Below are 24,705 nucleotides of genomic sequence, written 5' to 3' on the forward strand. Positions count from 1 at the left end.
CCTATGATCAGAATCGTCTAAAAAATTTATAAAAAGAAAACAAACAGGTGCTCAGGCTCCACCCCAAATCTACTCAATCAGAATCTATGGAGTTGACCCCAGGCATGTATATTTTTGTGTTTCCAAACCTGCTTCCAATGCCCACCAGAGATTGAGACAGGTCATGGTCTGACTTGGTGATATAGAGCGAAACATTCACATGTAGGCCCATTTTGAAAATATGAGGCTACTTCAATAAGTTAGTAGAAAAATGGAAATGAAAACATGAGTTGGGAGGACATTTGGCCTAGTGGTTAAGACACTCATGTCCCAGGTTGGAGTCCCTGGGTTCTACTCCTACCTCCTGCTCTTGGCTCCAGCTTCTTGTGAATGCAGTCCCTGGAGGCAACAGTGATACCTCAGGTTATTAGGTTCCTGCCACCCATGTAAGAGACCTAGATTGTATTCCTGGTTCCCAGCTTTGACTCCAGCTCAGCCCCAGCCATTGCAGGCATTTGGACAGTGAACCAGTGACTGGGAGGTCCCTCTCTCTGTCTCTTGACCTCTTGAATAAATAAATAAACTTTAAAAAAAAAATCTAAGTTTAGTTTAGTGCAAAAAATTTTGAAATCCATGCAGTTTTTCCATAAAACATATTTTCTAAGTACTTTTTAAAGATCTCTTCTATATTTATATGAAACTCTTTGCCACTGTTTTACTGTTTTTTTTTTTTTTACCGTTTTACTGCCATGAAACAGAAGTGAAGATACACAGATTCTATATTTTCACAAATATCAAATTTGTATACCTTGCTCCTGGTTTTTCATATCTTACATTTTTTTCACTTTTATCAGTACAGAATTATGATAAAAGGAGATGCCAAACTTGCCTAGTGGTCACTTAAAGCATTTTCCATGTGAATAAAGTATTTGATGGCAACAATCTAATTTTCTGGAGCAGGTGGTGGTGGGGAGGGGCACTGGGGTGAACTAGCACATCTCAGCTTATGCCAATTGCTAGAAGCAAGAGGGAAAAGCCCAAGCAGTCAGTTCTTCCCATTTCATGCAGAAGGTAGTAATCAAGTTTGTACAATAGATAACCTTGCAATTCCTAACTATAGGCAACTAATATGAAATTTTTCATTTTTGCTTTTAATATTTATTTATGTAAAAGAATTACAGAGAGAGAAGGAGAGACAGAGACAGAGGTCTTCCATCTGCTTGTTCACTCCCCAGCTGGCTGCAATAGCCAGGACTTAACCAGGCTGAAGCCAGGAGCTAGGAGCTTCTTCTAGGTCTTCTATGTGGGTGGCAGGGTCTCAAACACTTGGGCCAACTTTGGCTGCTTTACCCAGGCCATTAGCAGGGAACTGGATCAGAAGTGGAGCAGCCAGGACAAACTGGCTCCCACATGGGATGTCAGCATTGCAAGTGGCAGCTTAACCTGCTATGCCACACACCGGCCCCCAGTTCAAATATGTTTAAAAACGGCATTTTAAATGCACCACTTAGGCCAAACAACAATTAAAATAAAACTCAACAGCCCACAAGAAGAGTGGGAGCATGGGCAGGAGGGAGGGTAGAGTGAGAATTATCAGTAAGTTCCTAAATCTATATATATGTAAAATACATGAAATTTGTGTGCCTCAAATAAAATTAAAAAAAAATTAAACAGCCTAGATTTCACCAAAGGCACCAACTTTGTAATTTCTGTTTGTGAAACTTTCTGAATTGAGTAGACAAAAACAACTCGCAAAAATGACTTCATCCACTTGGCAGGCAGTAACCATGCTCTCTGCCTCCAGAAAGAGCAGCACTCTCTACCATTTTAAAACTATGAGGTTTATATGAGCAGATACCTGCTAAATTCATTTGCTCACTCAGTAGATAGAGAGCTCCTGTCCCATGTCAGACAATGGGAATACAGTACTGAACCAAACCTTAACTAAGTTTAATATTTGGCACAGGCCAGCGAAACACATAGGAAGCTCATTACCCAGTCAGTAGCAAAGGTGAAAAATACAGATGTGCAAACAGAAGGATGATTTGGAGATAATTGTGTCAGATGAAGCTGAAGCCCAGAACAACAAAGGCTGGCCAAAGACGACAGAGAAGTGGTGAGAACCATAGCCCAAAGCGCTTGCCGTTAGTCCAGGCTTTTACTCTCTTTATGCTGCCTGTTTCCCTAACTCCAAGGGCACTGATAAAAGATTGTCAAAGGAAATCAGCAGGCCTGATGCCACTCAGAGGGATCGTTTCAGTTTGGCAAGTCGTCATTTGGGGAGTGTGGGGAGCAACCCGGACTAGACTAAGTTACTCGAATTAAGACTTATTCTATGCATCTGCTCTCCCACAATATGGCGCTGGGAGAGGAGAAAACAGCTTCTACCCAGCTGCCTCCAGTTCAACCAATAAACAGCAGGACCTGCTCCTGATTGGAGGAGAGCAGCGTACTCAGCGTGTGGGCAGCCGAGTTGGGATTGGCAGAGGAGGACTATAAAGGAGGAGAGAGACGGCATGCACCAGGGAACATCTAAGGGGAACACCTAAGGGAACACCTGTGCAGCCCCCGAGAGAGAGCCGGCCGGCGGTGTGCCGCTCCCCTGCGGAAGTGGGGAATGTGGCAGGGGGAACTGCCCTTCCACGGAGGTGGAAGGGACAGCAGCCAACCCAGGAAGAACCAGCAGCAAACCCGGGGAGGGCCGAGCAGACAAAAGAACAGCGCAGGGTCCTGTGTCGTTCCTCCACGAAGAGGGGGAGCGACATAATGGTGCCGTGACTCGGATATGAAGCCTAGGCAGGGCTTAGTGTCGTTCCTCCACGAAGACGGGGAGCGACAGGGGAGTAAGAGCATTTTCCATCTAGAATTGGCTCAGAATTTCTTCTACTTTCATGGACATTATTTCCAACTAGACAGAAGCCATCCACTCTTAAAATATATAAAAAACAATAGAAAAGCAATTTCTATTAACAATAGAAGCAAAAGGGCCAAGCATTCATAAGAAATGGGGGGGGGGGGGTAGTGTGTGCTGGTGTTGTGGTGTAGTAGGTTTTGAGCACTGGTTTGAGTTCTGGTTGCTTCACTTCCAATCCAGCTCCCTGCCAGTGCACCTGGCAAAACAGGAGATGACTCTAGTCCTTGGGTCCCTGCACCTGTGTGGGAGACCTGCTGAAGCTCCTGGCTCCTGGCTGTTGTATGGGCCAGCCCTAGCCATTGCAGCTATTTGAGGAGTAAACCAATGGATGGAAGATCTCTTCCTCTGTTATCTCTAACACTGTCTTTCAAATAAATAATATAAATCTTTTTTTTAATGGGTTAGAAAAAGGGTACCAACAACAGTGTTAAGGGCAAAGAAGAGGAACAGAACTCTCAGCATGTGGTTTAGAGCAGGGTTTGTTCAGTCTTCACTAGAAATATCCCACTTTGACTAAAACTTGTCCACACAGGGCAACCAAATGCAGAATGCACTGGAGGAGAGAAATACAGCATCTTTCTACACAGCCATAAGGATAACTAGTTCTATAAGCTGTTCCTAGTATTTGATTATTTTCTAAGCAAGTCCTACCTCTAAAATGAGGTGGACTAAATTTCTAAAAACTGTCCCATTCTCTATTTCCAGAGAAACAGGTGTGCCTTAACTGGTGAATTGCAAAATTGTTTAGAAGCATTTAGAGAGAGACACGAAAATGACCTCTGCATAGGTGAATAGGTGTGTCTGTCAGTCGGGAGAGTTCCGTTATCATCCAATAGGAAACTAAAGGGAAGAGGACTTTTGGTGCAGCAGTTAAGACGCCACTTGGGACCCATTCCACATGGGAGTGCCTGAGTTCGATCCTCAGCGGCATCAGTGATGGCTCAAGTAGTTGGGCACCTGCCACCCACATGGCAAACTCAATTGAGCTCCTGGTTCCCGGCACTGGCCTGGCTTACTTCCAGCTGTTGCAGGTGTCTGAGGAATGAATCAGCAGCTGGGAGATCTTCCCCTTCTCCACCTCTGTCTTACAAACATAATTAATTAAATTAAAAATAGAAAATAAAAGGGGCAAACATTTAGCCTAGCAGTTAAGACACACATGCGCCATACTGGAGTGCTTGAGCTGAATTCCTGGCTCTACATTCCTGCTAAAGCAGACTCTGGGAGGCAGTGGTGATGGTTCAATTGATTGGATCCCTGCCACTCACATAAGAGACCTGGATTGAATTCCCGGCTTCCAGTTTTAGTCTAGCCCACTCCTGGCCTAGTTCCCAGCTGTTGCAGGTATTTAGGCACTTAACCAGCAATGTGAGTTCTTTTTCTCTTTCCCCACTCCCCTGCCTTCAAAGAAAGAAAATATTTGGGATGGGCCTTTGGCTCAGTGGTTAAGTCACCACTTTGGATGCCCACATGCCATACTAGAGTGCCTGGTTCAATTCCTGCCTCCTCCACTTCCAATCCAGCCTCCTGCTAATGTGCATCCTTGGGGTCATCAGGTGGATGGCTAAAGTAGTTGGGGTTTCTACCACTCACACAGGAAACCTGGATTGAGTTGCTTCCTCCTGGCTTCAGCCTGGCCCAGACCCACAGCTGGGCATCTGGGGAGTAACCAAGAGATGGAAGACTCTTGTGTGTGTGTGTTGTCTGTTTTTCAAATACAATGGAAATAATTTTTTTTAAAATGCTACAAAAAATAAATAAAATAAAAGTAACTTGCAAAGACCAATTCTCAAGGTGAAATTGTGGGTGATTTATTCTTTACAAATGTTTTGCATTCCAAATAATAAGCAGCGTTGAAAAAAAGTAGAACAAAAGCCTTCTGAAGTATATTTGTAAAAAATTAAAAGTCTGTAATTACTAATTACAAATTACTATGATTCTAAGATTAGAGAAATTATTTTTTTAAGATTTATTATTTATTTGAAAGGCAGAGTTAGGGAGAGAGGTAGAGAAAGTGATCTTCCATCTCTACTTCCCAAATAAATTAAAACCTTAACACACACACACACACACAAAATGAAACACCCAAATACTGAGGGAGCCACACATTCCATACAATGTTGAGAATTAGACATGCAGAGACACATGAAAATTGTGCAAATAGCATGGCATAGTTCACTAAAACAGTTTTATAAAGCAAATGGCATTACAAACTGGAAAAATGTTAAGATGAAGAGTTTTTAGCACTGTTTAGTATCAAAAATCCTAAAGTGGCAAACAGTTTTTTAAAAAAAAATTTTTGATAGAAAGAAAGGAGGAGAAAATCTTCCACCTGTTGGTTCACGCCTTAAAAACCTGCAAAAGCTGAGGATGGGCCAGGCCAAAGCCTGGGGCTTGGAACTCAATCTGTCTCTATTGTGGGAGGAAGGCACTCAAACACTCAGGCCATCACTTGCTGCCTCCCAGGTTGTGCATTAGCAGGAAGCTGGCATTGGGAGTGGAGCTGGGATTCCAACCCAGCCACTCTGACATGGGATGTGGCCATCACAAGTGACATCTTATCTACTCTGCCACATGCCTGCCCCTGGTTTTTAAGAGAATAGTGATCGTGAGTGAAAACAAGTATGCACTATCTGGAAAATGATGGGAACCATTAAATGGACAGGAAAAGTGGCCCAAAAAGGACTCTCAGGGGATTTGGTTATTTTCTCCCTTAATTTGATCATGCATAATAGAAGAGGATTTGAATCTAATTTTCTGTTTTCTCTTCATTAGTACAAATAAGGTGGCCAAACTTCACATATTCTTCTTTACTCAAAAAGTCTGCCATGAGCTTAAGACTATTACAACATTGACTGGCAAATGGAACTGGAAATCCAGATAGTGTTATCCAGGGCTACCACTATCAGGTCAAGGACAGCACTAATTCCCTCTGGTATAACCATGAGAAAGGTCCAAGAGAGGCTGTTTCGGCAGTCTACATCTCTGGGCATCTAAAGCAAATTGAGAATCTGTCAACTGGCAAATAAACACTGGTGTAGAGGGTGTGTATGCGACAAAAACCCTTCTAGTTGAAGGCCACAGAAGGGATGCGCATTGTGACACAGCATATTAAGCTGCTGCCTGGGACACCTGCATCTCGTCAGGGCTTCTGGTTCGAGTCCCAGCTGCTCCACTTTCAATCCAGCTTCTTGCTAATGCAAGAAGGCAGCAAATAATGGTCTAAGTACTGGGGTTTTTGCCACCTATGTAGGAGACCTGGCTCCTGGTTTCGACTTGGTGCAGCCCTGGCTGTTGCAGGAATTTGGGGAGTGAACTAGCAGATTGAAGATTTCTGTCTCGTCACCGCCTTTCAAAATAATCTCCAGGAAAAAAAAGCCACTGAGGGTTTGTATCACCATATTGTATGGCCAACAAGACTGAAGCGGGAAAGTACACAGTCAGAACAGACTGTTAACAGCTCATCTGACTCCGTCTGTAGAGATAGGGTCTACTTACTACCAGGAAGTAAAAAGTGTAATTTGAACCTGTTCCTAAAGCAAAGTCTCTACTTTTATTAAAATACTAGAGTACTTTCCTTAATCACTTACCTGAGAGAGAATTCTTCAGTCAGAAACCTAAAAAAGATTTCTGCTTTCATGTGAACAGGGCTCAATGCCCAACATCTTAAATCAATGGTCCTGGAAGTGTGGAGGCTTCATTTGACTGTGGCATTTGGCAAGTGGGCCTACTGGGAGGTCCTTAAATCACTGTGCTACGGCCTGGGAAGGCAGTTCACAAGAGCGGGCTCATCCTGTAAGCCTGCATCAGGTCTACCTGCCCTCTCTGCTTCCAGCTTGCTGGGTTTTCCTTCCTCTGCACATGTTCTGCTACTGCCACCCTTCAGAAGGTAGAATTAATGGGTCTGCCCAGTCTGGGACTGTGAACCTCCAAACAAGAGTGAAAATAAACCTCTTTCATTAGTAGCTTGCCTTAGGCATTTCATTGCAGAAACAAAAAGCTAATAGAATCCCCTAAAGGTACTCAGTGTTAAGGACAACCAAGTTGACCTTGCCATTGACAACTTCCCCTTTAATTTTATTCCTCAAACAGGGTGCCAAAATGGTTAATACTTAAACATGCCCTTTTCCACAAACACTGGAAATCATTGTTTGACATCTCAGGTCCTTAGTACCAGGTCTCTGGCTAGGCGGCTTGTTACCTCTAGAGGGAGCCATCAGCTTCGTTTTCTGCCTAACATGGATCACTGAAAGGAAGGTGAGAAACTTCCAGCTGTACCTGGGGAGAAATTAATTTTAGTATGGACACTTTTCTAAACGCAGTATTGTACAGGTGCCAGGCTATCTAGAGAGAATAACCTGGGTAGCTCTGAAATGCACATTCTCAGGTACCCCACCTACTACCCCCGAGGGCAATTTAGGTCTGAAGTAGGGCCAGACCTGCTTTTGAGGCAGAACAAGGCTTTTTATACCCCTGGAGTAGAAGACTCCCAAGAAGTGGCCCTTCCCAACAAAAGGTTTTTGCCATCTGCAGGGCATTTATGACAGGGATCAACACAAGCTTAGAAGTCCAGCCAGATAAAACCAGAACCTCATAAGAACAGAATCTCAACAAAACCTCTTACTGTAACAGTGAGTCATAAGCACAGGGTGCAGTTATCTCCAAATGTAAATTTATTAAGACATTCAGCTATGTCTGTCAGTCTACATCCATATTTGCTACTAAAAATAAAATACAGTCACATTCCACATTAGGAATACCAAATCTGAAAAACACTTTATGAGCCAAGCCTATTGTATAAATAAATGACTAGTTTCTTTTCATATCAAAATTCCCATAAAAAATTACATTCCCCCCTCCCCAGTTCTACTGTAGCCATGATGAATGTAAAAATTTAAATATGACATTTCCTTGTCAAAGAAAAGGTGCAAAGTCTATTAACAGCTTTAAAAGTGGCATTTGCAAAGTGTGATCATACAGTTAAGTACTCATTCCCAAAGTGCAAATGTTGCCATAATTTAACACTGTTTTGATTCAGTTGCAAGAATTAAACATTACACAGAATTGAAAAGTACACCCAGGGCCTTTATCAGTGCCCTAAAGCCCTTCCCACTTTGGTCTCCTTTACTAAAGCGGACTCCAAAGTGTTCATTAGAGTTTTAGTTTACGTCACGCAGCCAACAAAGTATACAACATATTAACAAAAGTTTCATATACATCACAATATTGGAAACTCTATCATAAAGTTCCAGAGTCTCAGATGACAAGAATGCACCCGCAGGGCCCCAGTGCCCACCCGCCCCTCCCCTGAAGCACATGCCAAGGATGAGTGTGCTTCCATCTTTGAGTACAATCAATGCTTCTACATCTTTGATTTCATTTCAGTGCTGTACAAAACTCAATCATCACCTGACTGAGTTCCAACGAACAGAAGGGAGAGGGGATGGGGAGGTTACAACTCATACTCTGTAACAAGAATGATCCTGTCCCACACAAAGTGAAAGCTCCACTTCCACCTGCTTCTTTCCATGCTGTCCTTAAGCTTGTTATCTTCTTCCTTTGCCCCCTTCAAACACACACATTTGGTTTTATTTACCCCTCACAGATCAGGGGCAGTTCTGGAGTTGAGGTTGGATTTTCTTGGCAAACCTCTACAAAACATCAGCATAGAATATATAAATACATTTTGATTAGCATACATTGCAAAATTCCTCCAATTGTCAAGGGGATGAAAGCAGGTGGTTTCCGCTGAGAGTATTTCCTGGATTAGATGCTTGGAATGGCAGTTTCCTGCCCAATCATCTTATACATTCATTCCAACACCAAGCATGAACTCCACCTTAAATTCACTCCTACTCCACAGCAGCAAAGTGCCATTCCTGCTTCCACCTCTAGGTGGACTCCGTGGGATGTGCTTCATCTTTTGCACTCCCAGGAGATTCTTTGGGGTTGACGGCCCCTTCGTGGCTACATGATTTTTCGGCAACACATTCATTAGTGCCCCTAGAGCCTTCCTGTGCTGTGGTCCCTGCAGGATGCTCTTGGTCTGGGGGTGCAGCGCCTCCATGAAGCACAGCGTTCTGCTCAGCTCCAGTGTGAGGCTGTGGAACCGGCTCAGTTCCTAATCCTGGAAGCTGGGTAGAGTTTTTGAGGTGGCAGTGGCACAGGGGGCAGGTCTCCTGGACATAGAGCCATTTCTTTAGACAGCCTGCATGGAAGAAATGACTGCAAGGTGTGATTACAGCAGACTTCATGTCCTAAGAGAGAGAAAAGAAGGATTCCTCATAAATCTACATCTTTGAAGTCACTCCCCGAAAGTTCTGGCTTCAACATCCCCCTCCCCATAATAGGATATATGACACAATTCTCAGAATAAAATTTATTTTATGTTTCAGTAATAATCCTGTTAATTACCACCAAAGACTCACTTAAATAAATAATACAAGAACCATGAAGTGCTTAAAAAATAACAAAAAAAAAATGAGGAAGAAACTATCAATATAACTGGGGTGTTTTTTTGGTTTGTTTTTGCCTTAGTATGAATTGCAAAGGTCACACAACTGCAGTAGGATGATTACTGGGTCTCCATTGGTTATGATACGAGTGTAATTAGAATCTCAGAAAATCAGAGGAAGACTGGACTTTCACAGTTATGCTTCAACACAACTGAACAGATTATTTCATGATAAATTATTTGTAAGGAGACAAAATCAGCCACATAACACCAGGGTATTGGCAAGGAAGTGGCAACTTCATTAGGGCCAATAATGTGTACACCCAGTTGTCAAGATGTGGTCTGCATAACCAGGGTTTCTCATGTTGTATCAAAACCAATTAACAATGCATACTCTAGGGCCTCTTGCTACCGAACTGGGATATCTTAAGATGGGACTCACAAACACATAGTGAGAACAAGCCACCCTTGTGACTTTAAGGCCCTCAAGTTTGCTAACAACCAGAAGAAGGAGTGATATATTTGGCATTAATGTTCCTTGCAAAAGATATATATGGGGAGAGAAGCCTGAGGACATTATATTAAAACTGTTAAGTACACACATTTTGTGAATCAACCATTAATTTTGTCTAAAGTCCCATAATACAGAGATGTGGCTATCCCAGGAATTCCTTGCCAAAAACTGGTAACACCCAGGAGTCAACTTGTAAGCAGAAAGCCATCCAAGGAAAAGCAGCCAGCTGTGAAGCTAAGCAGTTTTCTCATTTTCCATGTGACAGCAGCAGGTAGTTCCAGCACCTCGAAAAGTGATGTGACAACAGGCATTACAAAAAGAGGATTCTTGCATCCCAAGAGTTGGGGTATTTAAGACATGGTATGGCTGAATCTGTTTCTGATGTGCTTTGTCCAGAGTACAATGAGGCTACCAAGCATGAAAGAGCGAGACTTCACTTAACTAGTGAACAGAGCTGAGAGAATGACTAGCTGATTGGGTAAGAAGAGGTTCCACTACTGCTTAGTCCTCTCAAATACAAAAGCAACATGGAAAACTGTTTTTGCTATTGTCCAAAAGTAAGTTCTAATTACAATTAAAAAGTAGCAGCTACATTTTCCTATTAGAAAAAATTCTAGATAGTTTTAAGCACACACGGATACATACATTCTCCATATAAACTATAAAAGTAGCCCTGGAGGAGGAACATTTCCTGTATGCTCACTGGCACTATGGTCTATCATTCCATACTCCTTAAAAGAGTTTTTCAATGGAAACTCGTTTCTGTTGTTGCCCGTAATTTCTGTCCACACTATCAACAGGGCAGTTCAGGAGTAATACCTACCACTCAACTACCCTTCTTGCGTAAGTGACTGGTGATTAAAAGCCAGACCTAGTCATCACTGTTTCAATTCCAAGATAATTTAAAAACTTCCTTCACTTTGTGCAGAAGGCAATTATTAGCCCTTAATGGTACATACATGTGCCAAAGAAAGCAGCAGTCAGTTTCTATGGTATACCAATGGGAACCTCCACCATACCCCCAGACTATTGCCTGGATCTCTCTTGGGTGCCCACATCAATGGGCACATACTCTCTCCACCTGGGTTAAACACATAAACACTTCTTTCCCACCCCAGAAATACTAGGAAGAAGAGTCAGAGTCTTGGCACACCACTTTTCAGAAGTTGCTGACTCCTGATTGACAGTATATATTTGAAGGGGTATGTATGTGTGTGTGTATGTGTATTTATTCAGGAGTAAATATAAAATACACCTGACCTGTTTTTCCTTTATTTATGGTGAGCAATAATGTTGAAAACAACAATACATTAGAACTTCAAAGATGAAACTGAAACTTAGTTTGAAAATGAAATGGAAATATATTATCAGGACTTCAATACTTTTTGAGGCCCATTTTTTTTCTTCTTTTTCTTTTTTAAGCCCAAGAGATAATACCGCCTGGAAATTTCAGTTGAATTTGGTTAACGTGCTACGATCCTAAGAGCCACCCGTATGACCCACCCAGACAGACTCTGGCCAAGCAAGTTACCTGATAGCAGATGGCACAGATATCGTTGTGCTTCTCAAGCTGCTCTTTTGTAGCAATGGGCAATGACTTAATCTTATTCACAGCATCTCTGCGAAGAAGAAAGCTCTTCCACCCCAGCTGGGCCCGAAGCCACACGTTGTAGTAGGAATGGATGAAGATGATCATTGAGCCCATCACAGTCCACTCTCCAAAGACAGTCTCTGAGACTCCATAGGCCACCACACACAGGGCCACCAGGAACTCCAGCAGGCGGTAAGTGCCATTCACATAGTAGATGACATCATCCATGTTTTCCACAGGCTCTTTTCTGAACTCCTCAACCATAAATAAGACATAAATGAAAAGTGTTCCTAGAACCTGAAAAACAAAGTATAAGAAACTTTTTTATAGGCTTTAAAAAATAACCAATCTCTGGTATTTTTAGGATGCCTTATTTAAAGGAGTATCCAGGGGAAAATTATAATAAATCTAAATCAATTAAAACAATTTAATTAATTAAAATGTGGGATAAACTCAAAAATCCAGGCATTAGATACCAAAAAGCCATACCTTTAGACATAACTTTCTAAAACTACTCAATGAGTGATCCATTTTCTCTGATGCATCCTTTCCTTTTATTTCACAGATGACAAAACCAATCAATTCCAACTTGAATTTCCTCATACTATACCCATTCCTATTCCTTAATTCTCAAAGAATTCTTCCTTCTATAAGGAATAATGAACAGATCTTTCTGTTTTCCATATTAAAATCTTTATTGTAATGTCAACCAGTCCACAGGTCTTACTGTCTAAGTATAAAACTTAGTAATCTAGGCAGGAAACCAAATGGTTATAGAATATATAAGCAAGTCAGCATTGTGATGAGGAATGAGAATCTGTAGTCCCATGCTTTTACCTGCATCTGACATGGCACTGATGTCATGGCATTCCAACATACCCCAGTAGCTCCAGAGCTCCTGAGGTTTCATGAATAGATCTTTATTGCCAGTGCTACATGTTATTTTACTGCTGAGGCAACAAAAGTTCAGCCTCTAAGTTACAATGTTTGCTATTTCTAGGGAAATATTAGCAGAATGTGATGTCTATATGACATACATATGATATATATTTACATACTTAACATGAAGGTGGGTATTCTTGAATAGGTGTTTGATTTTTAAAATGTACTCCAAATAAGCTCTAGAATACTTTAACACTTTATAGTTACTTATCAATTTAAGATTTGTACCACAATCATACCATTTTGAAAAAGAGCAACTAAAGGCTTTAATTACCTTGATAAAAAGTACAGTGACACAGATAAGACAATCTAGTATCTTAATAATTATCTTCTAATTCCTGTGCTCTATTAAATGTTACATGTTGTAGGTAAAGAAGGTGGGAAGTTATCACAAAAATAGGCTACTTATCATCATTAATCTTGAAAAAGTTTAATTCCTTTTCCCGGATGAAAAGAAAGTCAGTAGTTACAAAAAGCTAGTTAATCCTAGGCTTACCTGAAGAGAGGTGAGAATGCTGCTGGAAATAATGATAAGAAGCCAAAAATCCATGTGGAAAAACTGGCAAATCATATATGCCATGTAAGCAGGAAATACCAGTAAAAATAAACAGAGGCTTACGGCACGGAAGTGTTTCCATAAACTCCTGGAGAAAGATGAAATAATTCTTTGAGTGTCTGCCTCTCGTCATGCCACACTCACATCGGCAGCTAACAGGTCTGCTGCCAGGATTACATTTCATCAAGACTGCCTGAGCACCTTTCTCCCTGCCAGTCTAGGCTTCGCATTTCAAACTCACCATACTCAGTCAATTCTCAAGTAGCATCATTTTTTTCTTCCATAATTTGCTTCCAATTTCATTCCCAGTACTGACTCTGTCGTAAACCCTAAGCAATTCCACAGTACTTTTCTGTGTTAGGAAAGGGAGGGAGTGTCAGAATCATTTGTGGTCTTTTTTTCAAATTATCAGACACTGCCTCTCCCTACCTGATCCACTCTGTGGGTGCAGTCTCACGGGGATGGCTCTGCAATAAACAGGTGCACTAATCTTCACACTTGTTGTGGTGGGGAAGGAGGGAACATGACCAACTACCACTGCACTGTAAGCTCTACCAGCCACTCTTCCTCCCTTCTCTAGCTCCTAACTTATCCTGGCCACCACTAGCCAGATGAATCTTACTAAAGCTCTAGTAATTTTCAATGCCTTCTCAAAATTTCCAAGTCTGGCTTTGAGGTTTCTCATTCCCATTTTTGAGGTCCAAACTTATCCACATTTGTTCTCGAGTTGGTAATTAACTTTCCTCTCAGCAAAGCACAAGCATCGTACTTCCAGCCAGAAATGCATCCATACCTAACAATGGCCAGCCTGCTCACGCTGTGGCCCACCCCAAGAATGTTCCATGAAATCTCTATCCTGACCTGTATACTTTGTTTTCTTGCTTGCTTCATGGTTTAACAGTTTTGTCCATCTGCTGGTTCACTCCCCAAATGGTTAGAATAGATGGAACTGGGCCAGGTGAAAACCAGAAGTTTTTAACTTCATCTAGGTCTTCCACATCAGTGGCAGGGGCCCAAGCATTTGGGCCATCTTCTGCTGCCTTCTAAGGTACATATCAGCAGGGAGCCAGATTAGAAGCAGACCAGCCAGGACTTGAATGGACACTCCAGTATGAAAAGGCAGTGTTGCAGGTGGAGGCTTTATCTGCTGCACCACAATGCCAGCGCTATGAGCCTTACTATTCTTAACACTCCATGTGACCATTATCACATTTTTATTCACTTTCTTGTTTGATTGGCATCTGGGCTGTTCCTAGGCTTTGGTTGTTCTGAATCCTGCTAGAACATTCTTCTAGTCTCTTACTGCCCATGTGCCAGTGCCTCTAGAGTACAAGCACATGGAGGAGTAGTTAAAGCCACTGTTTACCGCAGTGACTACACGACTGTACACTCACCAGGATATCCTGCGGACCTAAGTCTCCCACCTTGGGGTCAGTAAACTTTCCTTTCTCCTTCCTTTTTGAATTACAGGTATAAGGAAGTTTGTCATTGGGTCTTGATTTACATTTATGTGATAACTATGGATGCAGGGCCTTTTCTCATTCACATGTGTTTATTCTTCTCCTAACTGCCCCTTTTGCTCACTGATATGCAGTTGTTGTTCATTCTTGATACTAACTCTTAGGAGAGCATACTATGAAAATCTTCTCCCAGTTTGTAATCATTATTTCTAATTTACCTGTAGGTTTAAAAACTGCTATTATTAAGTTAAATGTATTAATCTTTCTTTCCTAGTCAACCTCAGCCTTTCACAGCTAATTCTGTCAGTTTAAGAAATCTCTTCCTACTCAAAGGTCCCAAATAAACTAACCTAAGTAGAGTTTAAACTTTTTGACATTCAAGCTCCTACAATTCTAGTGTTGATTCTTGTTGCTTGTAGCTTGAGATATGGATCCACCTTCATCCACTTTCAAATGGAAAGAATTTTTCCAGCTTCATTACAGCTGAGTCCCACCTGACCCTGCTCATCCAACAGGCCTCTACTGCCACACTCACACATCAATGTTCCACATGCTTATGGGTCTGTTTAGGGACTCTATTCCAATGATCATATGTAATGACACAGACACCAAGCCAGAATAACTACATAGACTCCCCTACACAAAGCTTCGGAGTTGCTCCCTTCCTTCTAAATTCCCTTTGCATTGGATTTGAGAAGGAAGCCAGTAGTAAGAATAGTATAGCATACATGAAAGACTCAGCATTGTATCTGCTGGTTCGAATGGTAGTGAAATTATATATTCTGTTTCCTTTTTCAAAAATTTTATAAGGTTGTATTATCAATAATAAAAGATATTGTCAGAGTTGACCAAATATGCTATGTAGGAAAAAGTAACCTACTTTTCCTATCTATCAAAGGGCTACTTAACTGAGCTTGACCTTGAATTCAGCATCTTAAATGATTGTCAAAAGATCTTAAACCTAAAAAATAAATCTCAAATAACTATTATTAATTATGATGATAAAGATTATCTGAAACAAAGCCAAGAGCACGGAGCTTATTTAAATAGATTCTTTTAGCCACCCTACCATTTAAGAAAACTGTACAGTTTGGCAGTGTGGTTTATGGAGATACAAAGATAAACCTGATGAACCATAATTAAAATGCTAATTTGAAATGTTTTAGGAATCTTTGTCACAATTCTACCTCTCAACAAATTGCTTGCTCCAACCAATAAATCCAGATGTTATTTCTATAATCAATAATCAGGGGCAAATGTTTGGTACAGCAGTTATAGGATAGTGCTTGAGATGCCTGTATCCTATTCTAGAGTGCCTGGGTAAGTTCCAACTCCATTGCCAATTCTAGCTTCCAGCCTTCTACTAATGTGTACCCCAGAAGCAGTTTGTGATGGTTCAACTACCTAGATCTCTGTCAATCATGTGGGAGACCCAGCTGGATGGAACTCCTGGTTCCTGATTTTGGGCTGACCCAGCACTGGCTGGGGCGTAAATCAATGGATGAAAGATGTTCTGTCTCTTTGCCTTTTGAATAAAAAAAAAGCTGATAATTTATATGTTAAAAGTTATATATGTTTTATATATATATACATGTATATTATATGTTTTAAAAGCAGAATGTGGGAAGAAATGACATTAAATTTTAAGCATTTTAGAATTTCCATAAATAAACTTCAACAAGCCAAAGAACTAAGAGCTTGGCTTTTTAAAAAAGATTTATTTATTTGAAAGGCAGAGTGACAGACAAGGAAACTTCTATAATACAAGACATACATGAATCCAGCAACAAATTTCATTTGGTCCCACATGGTGGGAAAAATTCCAATTAAAACCTCAGTGAACCACAACTGTCCACAAGCCCTCTAAAGGAGGCTGTGGTTCCATAAACAGCTACCTTTATGACTACCTGACAACCTTTATGTTTCTCTCCTTCATTTGCATTTCTCCTTATACCTTCTCTCCTTTAACTACAAGCAAGCACTGTACAGAATATTTATATATTATTTATGTTTACTAGACTAAATTTTATGCTTTGTTCTTAATTTTAAAACTGGACAAATATAAAAAGTATTAGATTTCTCTGAAAAAGAAAGGGTTGGTTTATGATTACATGGCCTTTGACGTAACTTCTAAGTATAGAACTCTAAAGAGGAAAAAAGTCAAACAAGTCAACATTTACACAGGAAAAGTAAAATGTAAACTTGTTGAATCAACCTAAGCTAATACCAATTACCCATCCATTTCCCAACTCTAAAAATTCCCTAAATCTTTAGAAAACAAATTTATGAAAATAATATTACATGAGTTAAATTAAATTATATTAAGGAACATTAGGAAGTTCTTACTTATCTCTAGATGCTCCCAGTGCCAAAACAATAGGATCTGCAATCTCTAACATAGACTGCAGGATGGAAGCGACGACAATGAAAAGGATAATACTGAGCAGGAATGCCCGGTGGACAACCTGCAGTTCTATCAGCCCGGTCTGTACTGCCAGGATCAACAGTGTCACTCCTTCTGTCATGCCCCTAGAAAGCAAACATTTTCAGAAAAGATAAAACAAAAATAAAATTTCACTTAATTCCAACAGAAAATAATCCAGAGGCTTAGAATCATAAGAATCAGTAGACATAAACAAAAAGCTAAATACACATTTCTGAAATTTAATTCTCATATGAAAATAAAATATACACAAATTCCCAAGAATGTTTTATTCCAGTAGCTTGCTTTATAAAGAACTCTCACAAATGAGCAAAGAACTGGCACAGTTTTATAAACTACAGATGAGCAAACATTTCAAGGTTTTGTGGCACAAAAATACTAACAAAGAATCTAAGAAAATGAGCACACTAGTGCTGAGATATACAAAGATAAACCCCGTCTGGGGAAACATCTGCTAAGTTAATTTAACATATATTCATCCTTCAACTCAATAATCCTACTGGTAACAACAGAGTGAATAGTAGAAAAGTTAAATGACATCACTGGGAGGTAGTCAGCAAAACCCAAACTCTGAAAAACTCTATAGGAGAAACAACCTGGTATCTTCAACAAATAAATGGAAAGGAGAAAATACAGAGAAAGCAGGGTCTCAATATTATGAGTCTTCTTTGGATCTTTAGTTCAGCAAACAGGATGTGAGAATTTTATTACCAGAAATGATCATTTTGGTATAGTTACTTTTTTTTTTTCAACAAATTACAGAAGGAATGAATTACTTATGGGTAAAATTATATTGACTTGTATGCTGGATTTTCTCCCAACAACTGCACCCAGAGGATTATAAGGTGGGCAGGGTGGGAAGAGTTGAGAGGGGCATGTATGACATGATTGGCTATATCACTGGGAGACCAGCAATATATGTGGAAGAGTATGTGGGGGTTATTTTATTATTCACTCAACTTTATTGCTTTAAATTTTTTCTAATTAAAAGTTTTTTTAAGTCTCTTTTTGTAGAAAGGTACAGCAGCATTTCTTCCTAATAGTAAAATAAGAAAAAAGAAACTCACCCATATTATGGAATGATATTCTTTATCAAAAAGAATCAAAGGTTATATATGTGATGACAGAAATTCCTCACCAAAATGTATTAAATAAAGAAAATAAGGTACAAAACAGCACCTTATTCCACATACCCATAGTATGTGGTAATGAACAAAAGAGGATACTTCAAAAAGTCTATGAAAAATGGAATTAAAAAATAAGTATATTTTCACATAAAAAGCTTTTGAAATCCATGCATAATTTTTCCATAATACATATTTTCCCTTCCTACACACAATATTTTAAAAAAATCATCTTTCTTTAAATGGGAATTTGGTTATTTTTTTCCCTAACACTTTCGTCCAATTTTTACAACCACTGATCACAATTCTTATTCCCCTAAAATTTTTCAAGCAAAGAAAGACATTGATACTAGAATTTATATGTCTAGACATTCTAAGTTCAACTAAATTTACTTACCGATTCATGGCAGGGTCATTCATGAAAGCACGATAACCTTGCAAGTAAAACTTGCAGAGTGTCAGAACCCCCAAGGCAACAAAAGAAACGGTGAAGACCAAACCCAAAAGAGAGTAAGGAGTGCTGCAGCATTCAGCAATACTGGAAAAAGGGGGAGGGAGGGAATTATTCCAGTTAGAACAAAACACTGTAAGTCTTTAAATAACCACCAAGCTTGACCTCATTAACTAAAACATCCCAAACTGAATTTCAGATGAAATCACCTAGTCACTCACTAACAACTTAATTGTCTTACTTATTCAAACCTACATTTTTCTATCTCAGCATACCAGATCTGAAAAAGGTCTTAAATTTTCTTATTTCTCCATCTCCTTCAAATGTAGTAAAATTCAGAGATCTTAAATTTTGTTCAAAAGTAAACAAACATATAATTAGTACACTAAGTTAAGTATTCAAAAGAAACATGTGCAGTTGCCCATTGTTCCTTCTGCCAAATGTTGACGACTGTTCACATTCACACTGCAGGTCTATTCTTGCTGTAACTCCTTATTTAACTAAACTACTAGGTCCTGCTGAAACCCCAACTCCTCCCATGGCAACAAGGATCTTACACCCTATAGGTGTTATAGTATTTAATGTAATTTAATTCAGATTTAAAACACATTTTGAAGAGTTATTTTAAAGGCATTTCTAAGAATATAATTCAAACCTATTTGAAAATAATTTTAATATAAACTTTTACCATAAAGTTTGCTATGATACAATTTATAAGAATAACTGGCAGACTTTCCACCAGAGCTTGGATATATTTTCATAAAACATACTGGGTATTAACTTACGTGTATTTTATAACAATATGCACTATTTTGTACTCATGAGCTAGATTCAGCATTTACACAGAATGTATTATTTTGAGGCTTAGAATCATAGAAAAGAATTTCATTTGTATAGTTAAAGGAATTCATTCAACCCAGTTCCTGTCCTTCAACACACAGATCCAAGCTTCTGTACAGTCATCTTCCCTATACAATTACTTCTAGTTGGCTTTTAGGTGAAAGCATCTAATTTCACATATATCAAGGTGAATTATCATGAGAAAACCATGTCTGGTTTTCTGTCTGGAGCCAAGATCCATCATCATTGTGGCAGATAGCTAAGAGAGTAAGTAAGGCATTTTATGGTATTCCTACAAATCTAACTTGTGAAATGCTTGACAATTTTCTAACAGAAATCACAATATAATGTTTAAACAAAACATTTAAAATTTTAAAATTTGATACTCATGGCTGAAATACCAAAATTTTACTTCATTCTCATTGGAAAAGCCTAAAAACTGAACTCTCAAACTCTTTCTCTATTCTAATCTCTGCATTTAGAGAAATCTCTGACACTCAATCAGTATGACAGAGTGCTAAACAGGAGCACATTCTCTTTGTCACTTTAGAAATCAAAATGGTGCTGTTCTTCAAGAGTTCACATGGAAGAATTTAAAAAGTTTCAGCCTAGCTTTGGGGAAGTGAAAGAGTCTGGGAAATTTAAAGAAGTTTTTTCCCGTTTTTCTGGCTGTATAAAAAATATTTTGTTGTTCAGCCTGGTTTGCACGTGCATTTTGTTAGTTTGTTTATTTAATCAGAATACACTGGTCAACGCCCAATCCCCTTTCTGTAAATAAGTTGTTTTTTGGCAAGGAAATATAAATATAACCTGGCATACAACAGCATCAACAAGGACAGTAAACAACTCTTACAGGTTTCTAAATCAACAAAGGAGTCAATATGGGAACTTCTCAACTAAAAACCAAACCAGAACTTTCTTTATCTTGAGTAAGAGCAATCTGTCTTGGCTATGCATAGAAAAGGAATAGAAAGATAAATTATTTTGATAAGGTATCTACAATCCCAGTATTTTTTTTTTCTTTTTAAACAAGTGCTTTTTTTAAAAAATAATTAATTTATTTGAAAAGCAGAGTTACAGAGAGAGAGAGAGAGGGAGAGACACAGAGATTTTCCAACTGCTAGTCTACCCCCCAAAATGGCCACAATGGCCAGTGGTGGGCCAGGCCGAAGCCATGAGCCAAGAGTTTCATCTGGATTTCCAAAGAGGGTGGCAGGGGTCCAGACATTTGAGCCATCTTCTACTGCCTTTTCCTATGCCATTACCAGGGAGCTGGATCTGAAGACAAGCAGCCCAGACTTGAGGTGGAACCCATATGGGATGCTGGCATTGTATGCAGTGCCTTAATCCCCTATACCATAACTCACAACGCCAACCCCTATTATTTTCTTTCTTTGTAAACTGAAGCCCAAATTCATGCACAGCCTAGTGACTTGTTAAGCTCATGATCCTATGCTACACATAATTTGATTGTGCTTTGCAATGGGTAACAACAACCAATTCCAATCCCACACTGAGAATATTTTCATCATAAAATTGTTTTTTTTTAACTTTTTAGATAATTTAAAAATTCTGCATAAACTCTCCATAATATTTACATAAAAACAATAACAAACTTATTTAATACTGACTTGGTCACTAAAATGTCTGATATCAATTTTACTGTGTTTATAGAAGCTACTTATAATTAAAAGTGTTAACCTATATTCAGAAAGAACAAAATCTGTCTCAGTACCAGGTTTATCTTACTTCCTTTTTAAAATAGATATTGTTACATTATATTTATATTGGCCAGCACGGCGGCTCACTAGGCTAATCCTCCGCCTTGTGGCGCCGGCACACCGGGTTCTAGTCCCGGTTGGGGCACCAGATTCTGTCCTGGTTGCCCCTCTTCCAGGCCAGCTCTCTGCTGTGGCCAGGGAGTGCAGTGGAGGATGGCCCAAAGTCCTTGGGCCCTGCACCACATGGGAGACCAGGAGAAGTACCTGGCTCCTGCCATCGGATCAGCGCGGTGCGCCGGCCGTAGCACGCCAGCCACGGCGGCCACTGGAGGGTGAACCAATGGCAAAAGGAAGACCTTTCTCTCTCTCTCACTGTCTACTCTGCCTGTCAAAAAAATAATAATAAAAATAAATAAATACATTATATTTATATTGACATTTAGATTTGTGTTAATGTTTTCCATCTTAGTAACATGGTCCTTAAGGACAGTTAATTTGTCTTAAATGTCTTATTCATTCCCTTGCCACTTAGTACACAGTCCTTCAATACTGGATGGTTGAAAAAACAATAGCCTTAGTAACTAGAACTTGAAATTTTTATTCAGGTATTCATATAATTACTTTGCAAGAAGACAGACTTTCATTCTTACCTTTTATAAAGTGACAATGAGTCAGGGACACAATATGTATGCCTTGTACTACATTCTGAGGGCTTGAAATTCAGAGTGGAAGAATGACAAATGTGGGACTGGCATAACAGGTAAAGCTGCAGCCTGAGACAACAGCATCCCATGTGGGTGCTGCTTTGTGTCCTGGCTGCTCCACTTTCCATGCAGCTCCATGTCAAGAGTAGCAGAAGATGGCCCAAGTGTTTGGGTCCTGCCACCATGTGGGAGCTTGGATGAACCTCCTGGCTTCGGCCTGGCCCAGCCTTGGCGGTTGCAGCTAGCTGGGGAGTAAAACAGCAGGTGGAACATCTCTCTCTCTCTCTCTCTTCCTCTCTCTGTAACTCTAACTTTCAAATAAATAGATCTTTAGGAAAAAAAAAAAAAAGAATGACAAACATGGATCCTACCATAACCTTATAATAAAGACACTAAAGTGGAAAAAGGACTCCAATAACTATAAAGACTTAAAAACAAATTAAATTTGAAAAACCAAACCTTAAATTCTTTTGAGTGAAAACAGTGAAGTACCATGACATACCCATTTCATTAATTACTTGACTCTATCTCAACATTAAAGTAAAACTTAAAAATAAGAGGACACAGTGAGAGCAAATGGTTTTGAATTCACAGTAGATTGAGCATCAGCTATACTTCTTACAGCAATATCATCCAGGCAAGTTAACTTCTAATAGTTTCCTTAGCTGTAAAATGGTAATTATAAAAAAGCACCTATCTCTCAGGGTTGCTGTGAAGACCAAATGTGAGGGAGAGTGTTTAATAGTAATGAGTACATTAAATAATAAATGATAGCTATTTTGTAACACTTTTCACTTAATGACCCAAAAATTTAACTTGAAATTGAAAAAAAAAATTAGTTTTACAACCCACTGTGTGCCTTTCCTTAAGTCATTTGCTGCACTTTGGCTCAAAGCACAAAGGTACCATCCGAACTATATTAGCAGTTCCCCAGATTGCCACCTCAGGTGTCCACTAAGTAAAAATCTTATCCTCATTAATTATGAAGTAGTGTAATATGACCAATAAAAGTAATTTCCAAATTGACTATTCCCAGATCAAAGTTTTTTCTTCCTTATACACGTATATAAGTTATCACAGGCTCTTAATTACCTTGTCAGAAAAAGGAAGAGAAGCCGCTCCCGTGAGGCAGGCTGATCCCGAGTACTGAAATAGGAGTAAATCTGAAGAGCAAATAAGACGAGCCAAAAAACCATAAAAAGAACTGGGACGACCAGTTGATTCCACAGGGACATTCCCAATGCAAGAAGGCCATAGACCTCCACTACCTGAACAAGAAAATAAGACCAAAAAAAAAAAAACCACAAAAAACAAAAACTTGCATCATCTTTAATTAACACTTTTAAATCCTTCAAAGTTAGCTTAAATACATAAAGTGAAAATTTAAATAGGTTTTCTTCTTTTTGCAAAATTGCTCCAGCTAAATCACTTTAGTTCTATACATAGTAAACAACACGCTTTTAAAGTTTTATTAATTTGCATTATTATTAACAACTAACATACATACTCACCTAGTGACAATGGCAAACTGTCCTAATATTTTAGGGGTAAAGTCAAAATAAGGTCAGAAACTACCTTAAAGTAGTGTGAGGAGATATGAGTAAATATGTATGTCTAATCGAAAGACTTACGACTAGTGTGAATGACAGAATTATTCTTGAGAGGCAAAGAAAAAGGAAAATAGAAAAGTAAGAATTTTTCAGGGTTTACTCAGGACTATCACAGTTGAGAAATAGTTCCACAGAAGACAGAGTCACTGGAGAAGTGTACTCTGTTAGAAAACAAAGACAGCAAGCAAGTCTTTTCCCCCAGACAAATCAATGGCCCTCACTCCAGCTGTGATACCACTCAGCTTATTTGGTTTGCCAAGTACATTAATATCAGGAAAAAGGCTGTAGTGTACTATAACTCAATGAATTGGTTTCTCAGCTTTTATAAAATAATCTCTCATAAAACTGACTAAAAAAAGCCATTGTAATCCATAAACTGTACTTTGGAAATTTATATCTACTAAATAAAAGTTAAAAAAAAAAAGAATAAATTGCTAGAATCTGATTCTCCCTCAGATCCTAGAAGTAACCAAGTTTCCAGAGCTACTAAGAATGAACAGACCCTGGAAATAGCAGGGTTTATCCAGGCAGCCTACAAACAGCACTGGTCCTGCTGGAATCTTTCTCTCAGGGCGACACTGGAATGCTTCAATAAGCTATAAAGGTCTTTAATTATTAAGTCAAAATACATTAATGTGCATATTATTCCACATTTAAAATGTTTTCACCAGTCCAGTAAATAGTATTTCTACAACACAGTCACAATTAACCTGTATTTTCCACAACTAGAAAATATTTGCAAAAAGCAAATTGCCCAAATAGCTGTAAAATTATTATTAGAGGCAAACTGATCATTGAGGCTGAGACAGGACTTCTCTCCCTTTCCATTCAAGGAAGAGACCAGTAAAAAACCTGTTTCCACATCTTGCTTATCCAATTTTTTCCAAGTCACAAATTTCAGAACCTATAATTTATTTTATTTATTTATTTTTTTGTCAGGCAGAGTTAGACAGTGAGAGAGAGAGACAGAGAGAGAGTTGTAGACAGTGAGAGAGAGAGAAAGGCCTTCCTTCTGTTGGTTCACTCCCCAAATGGCCGCTACAGCTGGCGCTGCGCCGATCCGAAGCCAGGAGCCAGGTACTTCCTCCTGGTCTCCCATGCGGGTGCAGGGCCCAAGGACCTGGGCCATCCTCCACTGCCCTCCCAGGCCACAGCACAGAGCTGGACTGGAAGAGGAACAACCGGGACTACCCAGCGCCCCAACCAGGACTAGAAACCGGGGTGCCGGCGCCGCAGGCAGAGGATTAGCCAAGCCTATAATTTATTTTCAACCACACCTATGACACACCAATCTTTCGGCAAACAAGAGTAAACATGACATTGAAAAATGGAGGCTTTGTTTTTATGGTTATTAAATAAATATTTAGCAGTCAATAAATATTTACTGACTATGTACTGTTTA

The 24,705-nt window shown here is 39.4% G+C and overlaps 1 protein-coding gene across 4 annotated transcripts in view; it reads right to left on the reverse strand.

Moving 5' to 3' along the window:
- Window positions 1-7,543: 7,543 nt before the first annotated feature.
- RNF145 (ring finger protein 145) overlaps window positions 7,544-24,705 on the reverse strand; it is a 44,698-nt gene continuing 27,536 nt past the window's right edge. For all 4 annotated transcript variants that reach the window (XM_070076387.1, XM_051844420.2, XM_051844419.2 and 1 more), the window contains exons 6-11: window positions 22,786-22,961; window positions 18,375-18,515; window positions 16,757-16,939; window positions 12,891-13,038; window positions 11,393-11,749; window positions 7,544-9,150 (exon numbers count right to left, since the gene is read on the reverse strand). In XM_070076387.1, coding sequence (XP_069932488.1) covers window positions 8,785-9,150; window positions 11,393-11,749; window positions 12,891-13,038; window positions 16,757-16,939; window positions 18,375-18,515; window positions 22,786-22,961 — 1,371 coding nt within the window. In that variant the 3' untranslated portion in view covers window positions 7,544-8,784. The remainder of the gene's footprint in view (window positions 9,151-11,392; window positions 11,750-12,890; window positions 13,039-16,756; window positions 16,940-18,374; window positions 18,516-22,785; window positions 22,962-24,705) is intronic.

This window comes from Oryctolagus cuniculus, chromosome 6 (assembly GCF_964237555.1).
Source record: "Oryctolagus cuniculus chromosome 6, mOryCun1.1, whole genome shotgun sequence".
Classification (NCBI taxonomy): Eukaryota; Metazoa; Chordata; class Mammalia; order Lagomorpha; family Leporidae; genus Oryctolagus; species Oryctolagus cuniculus.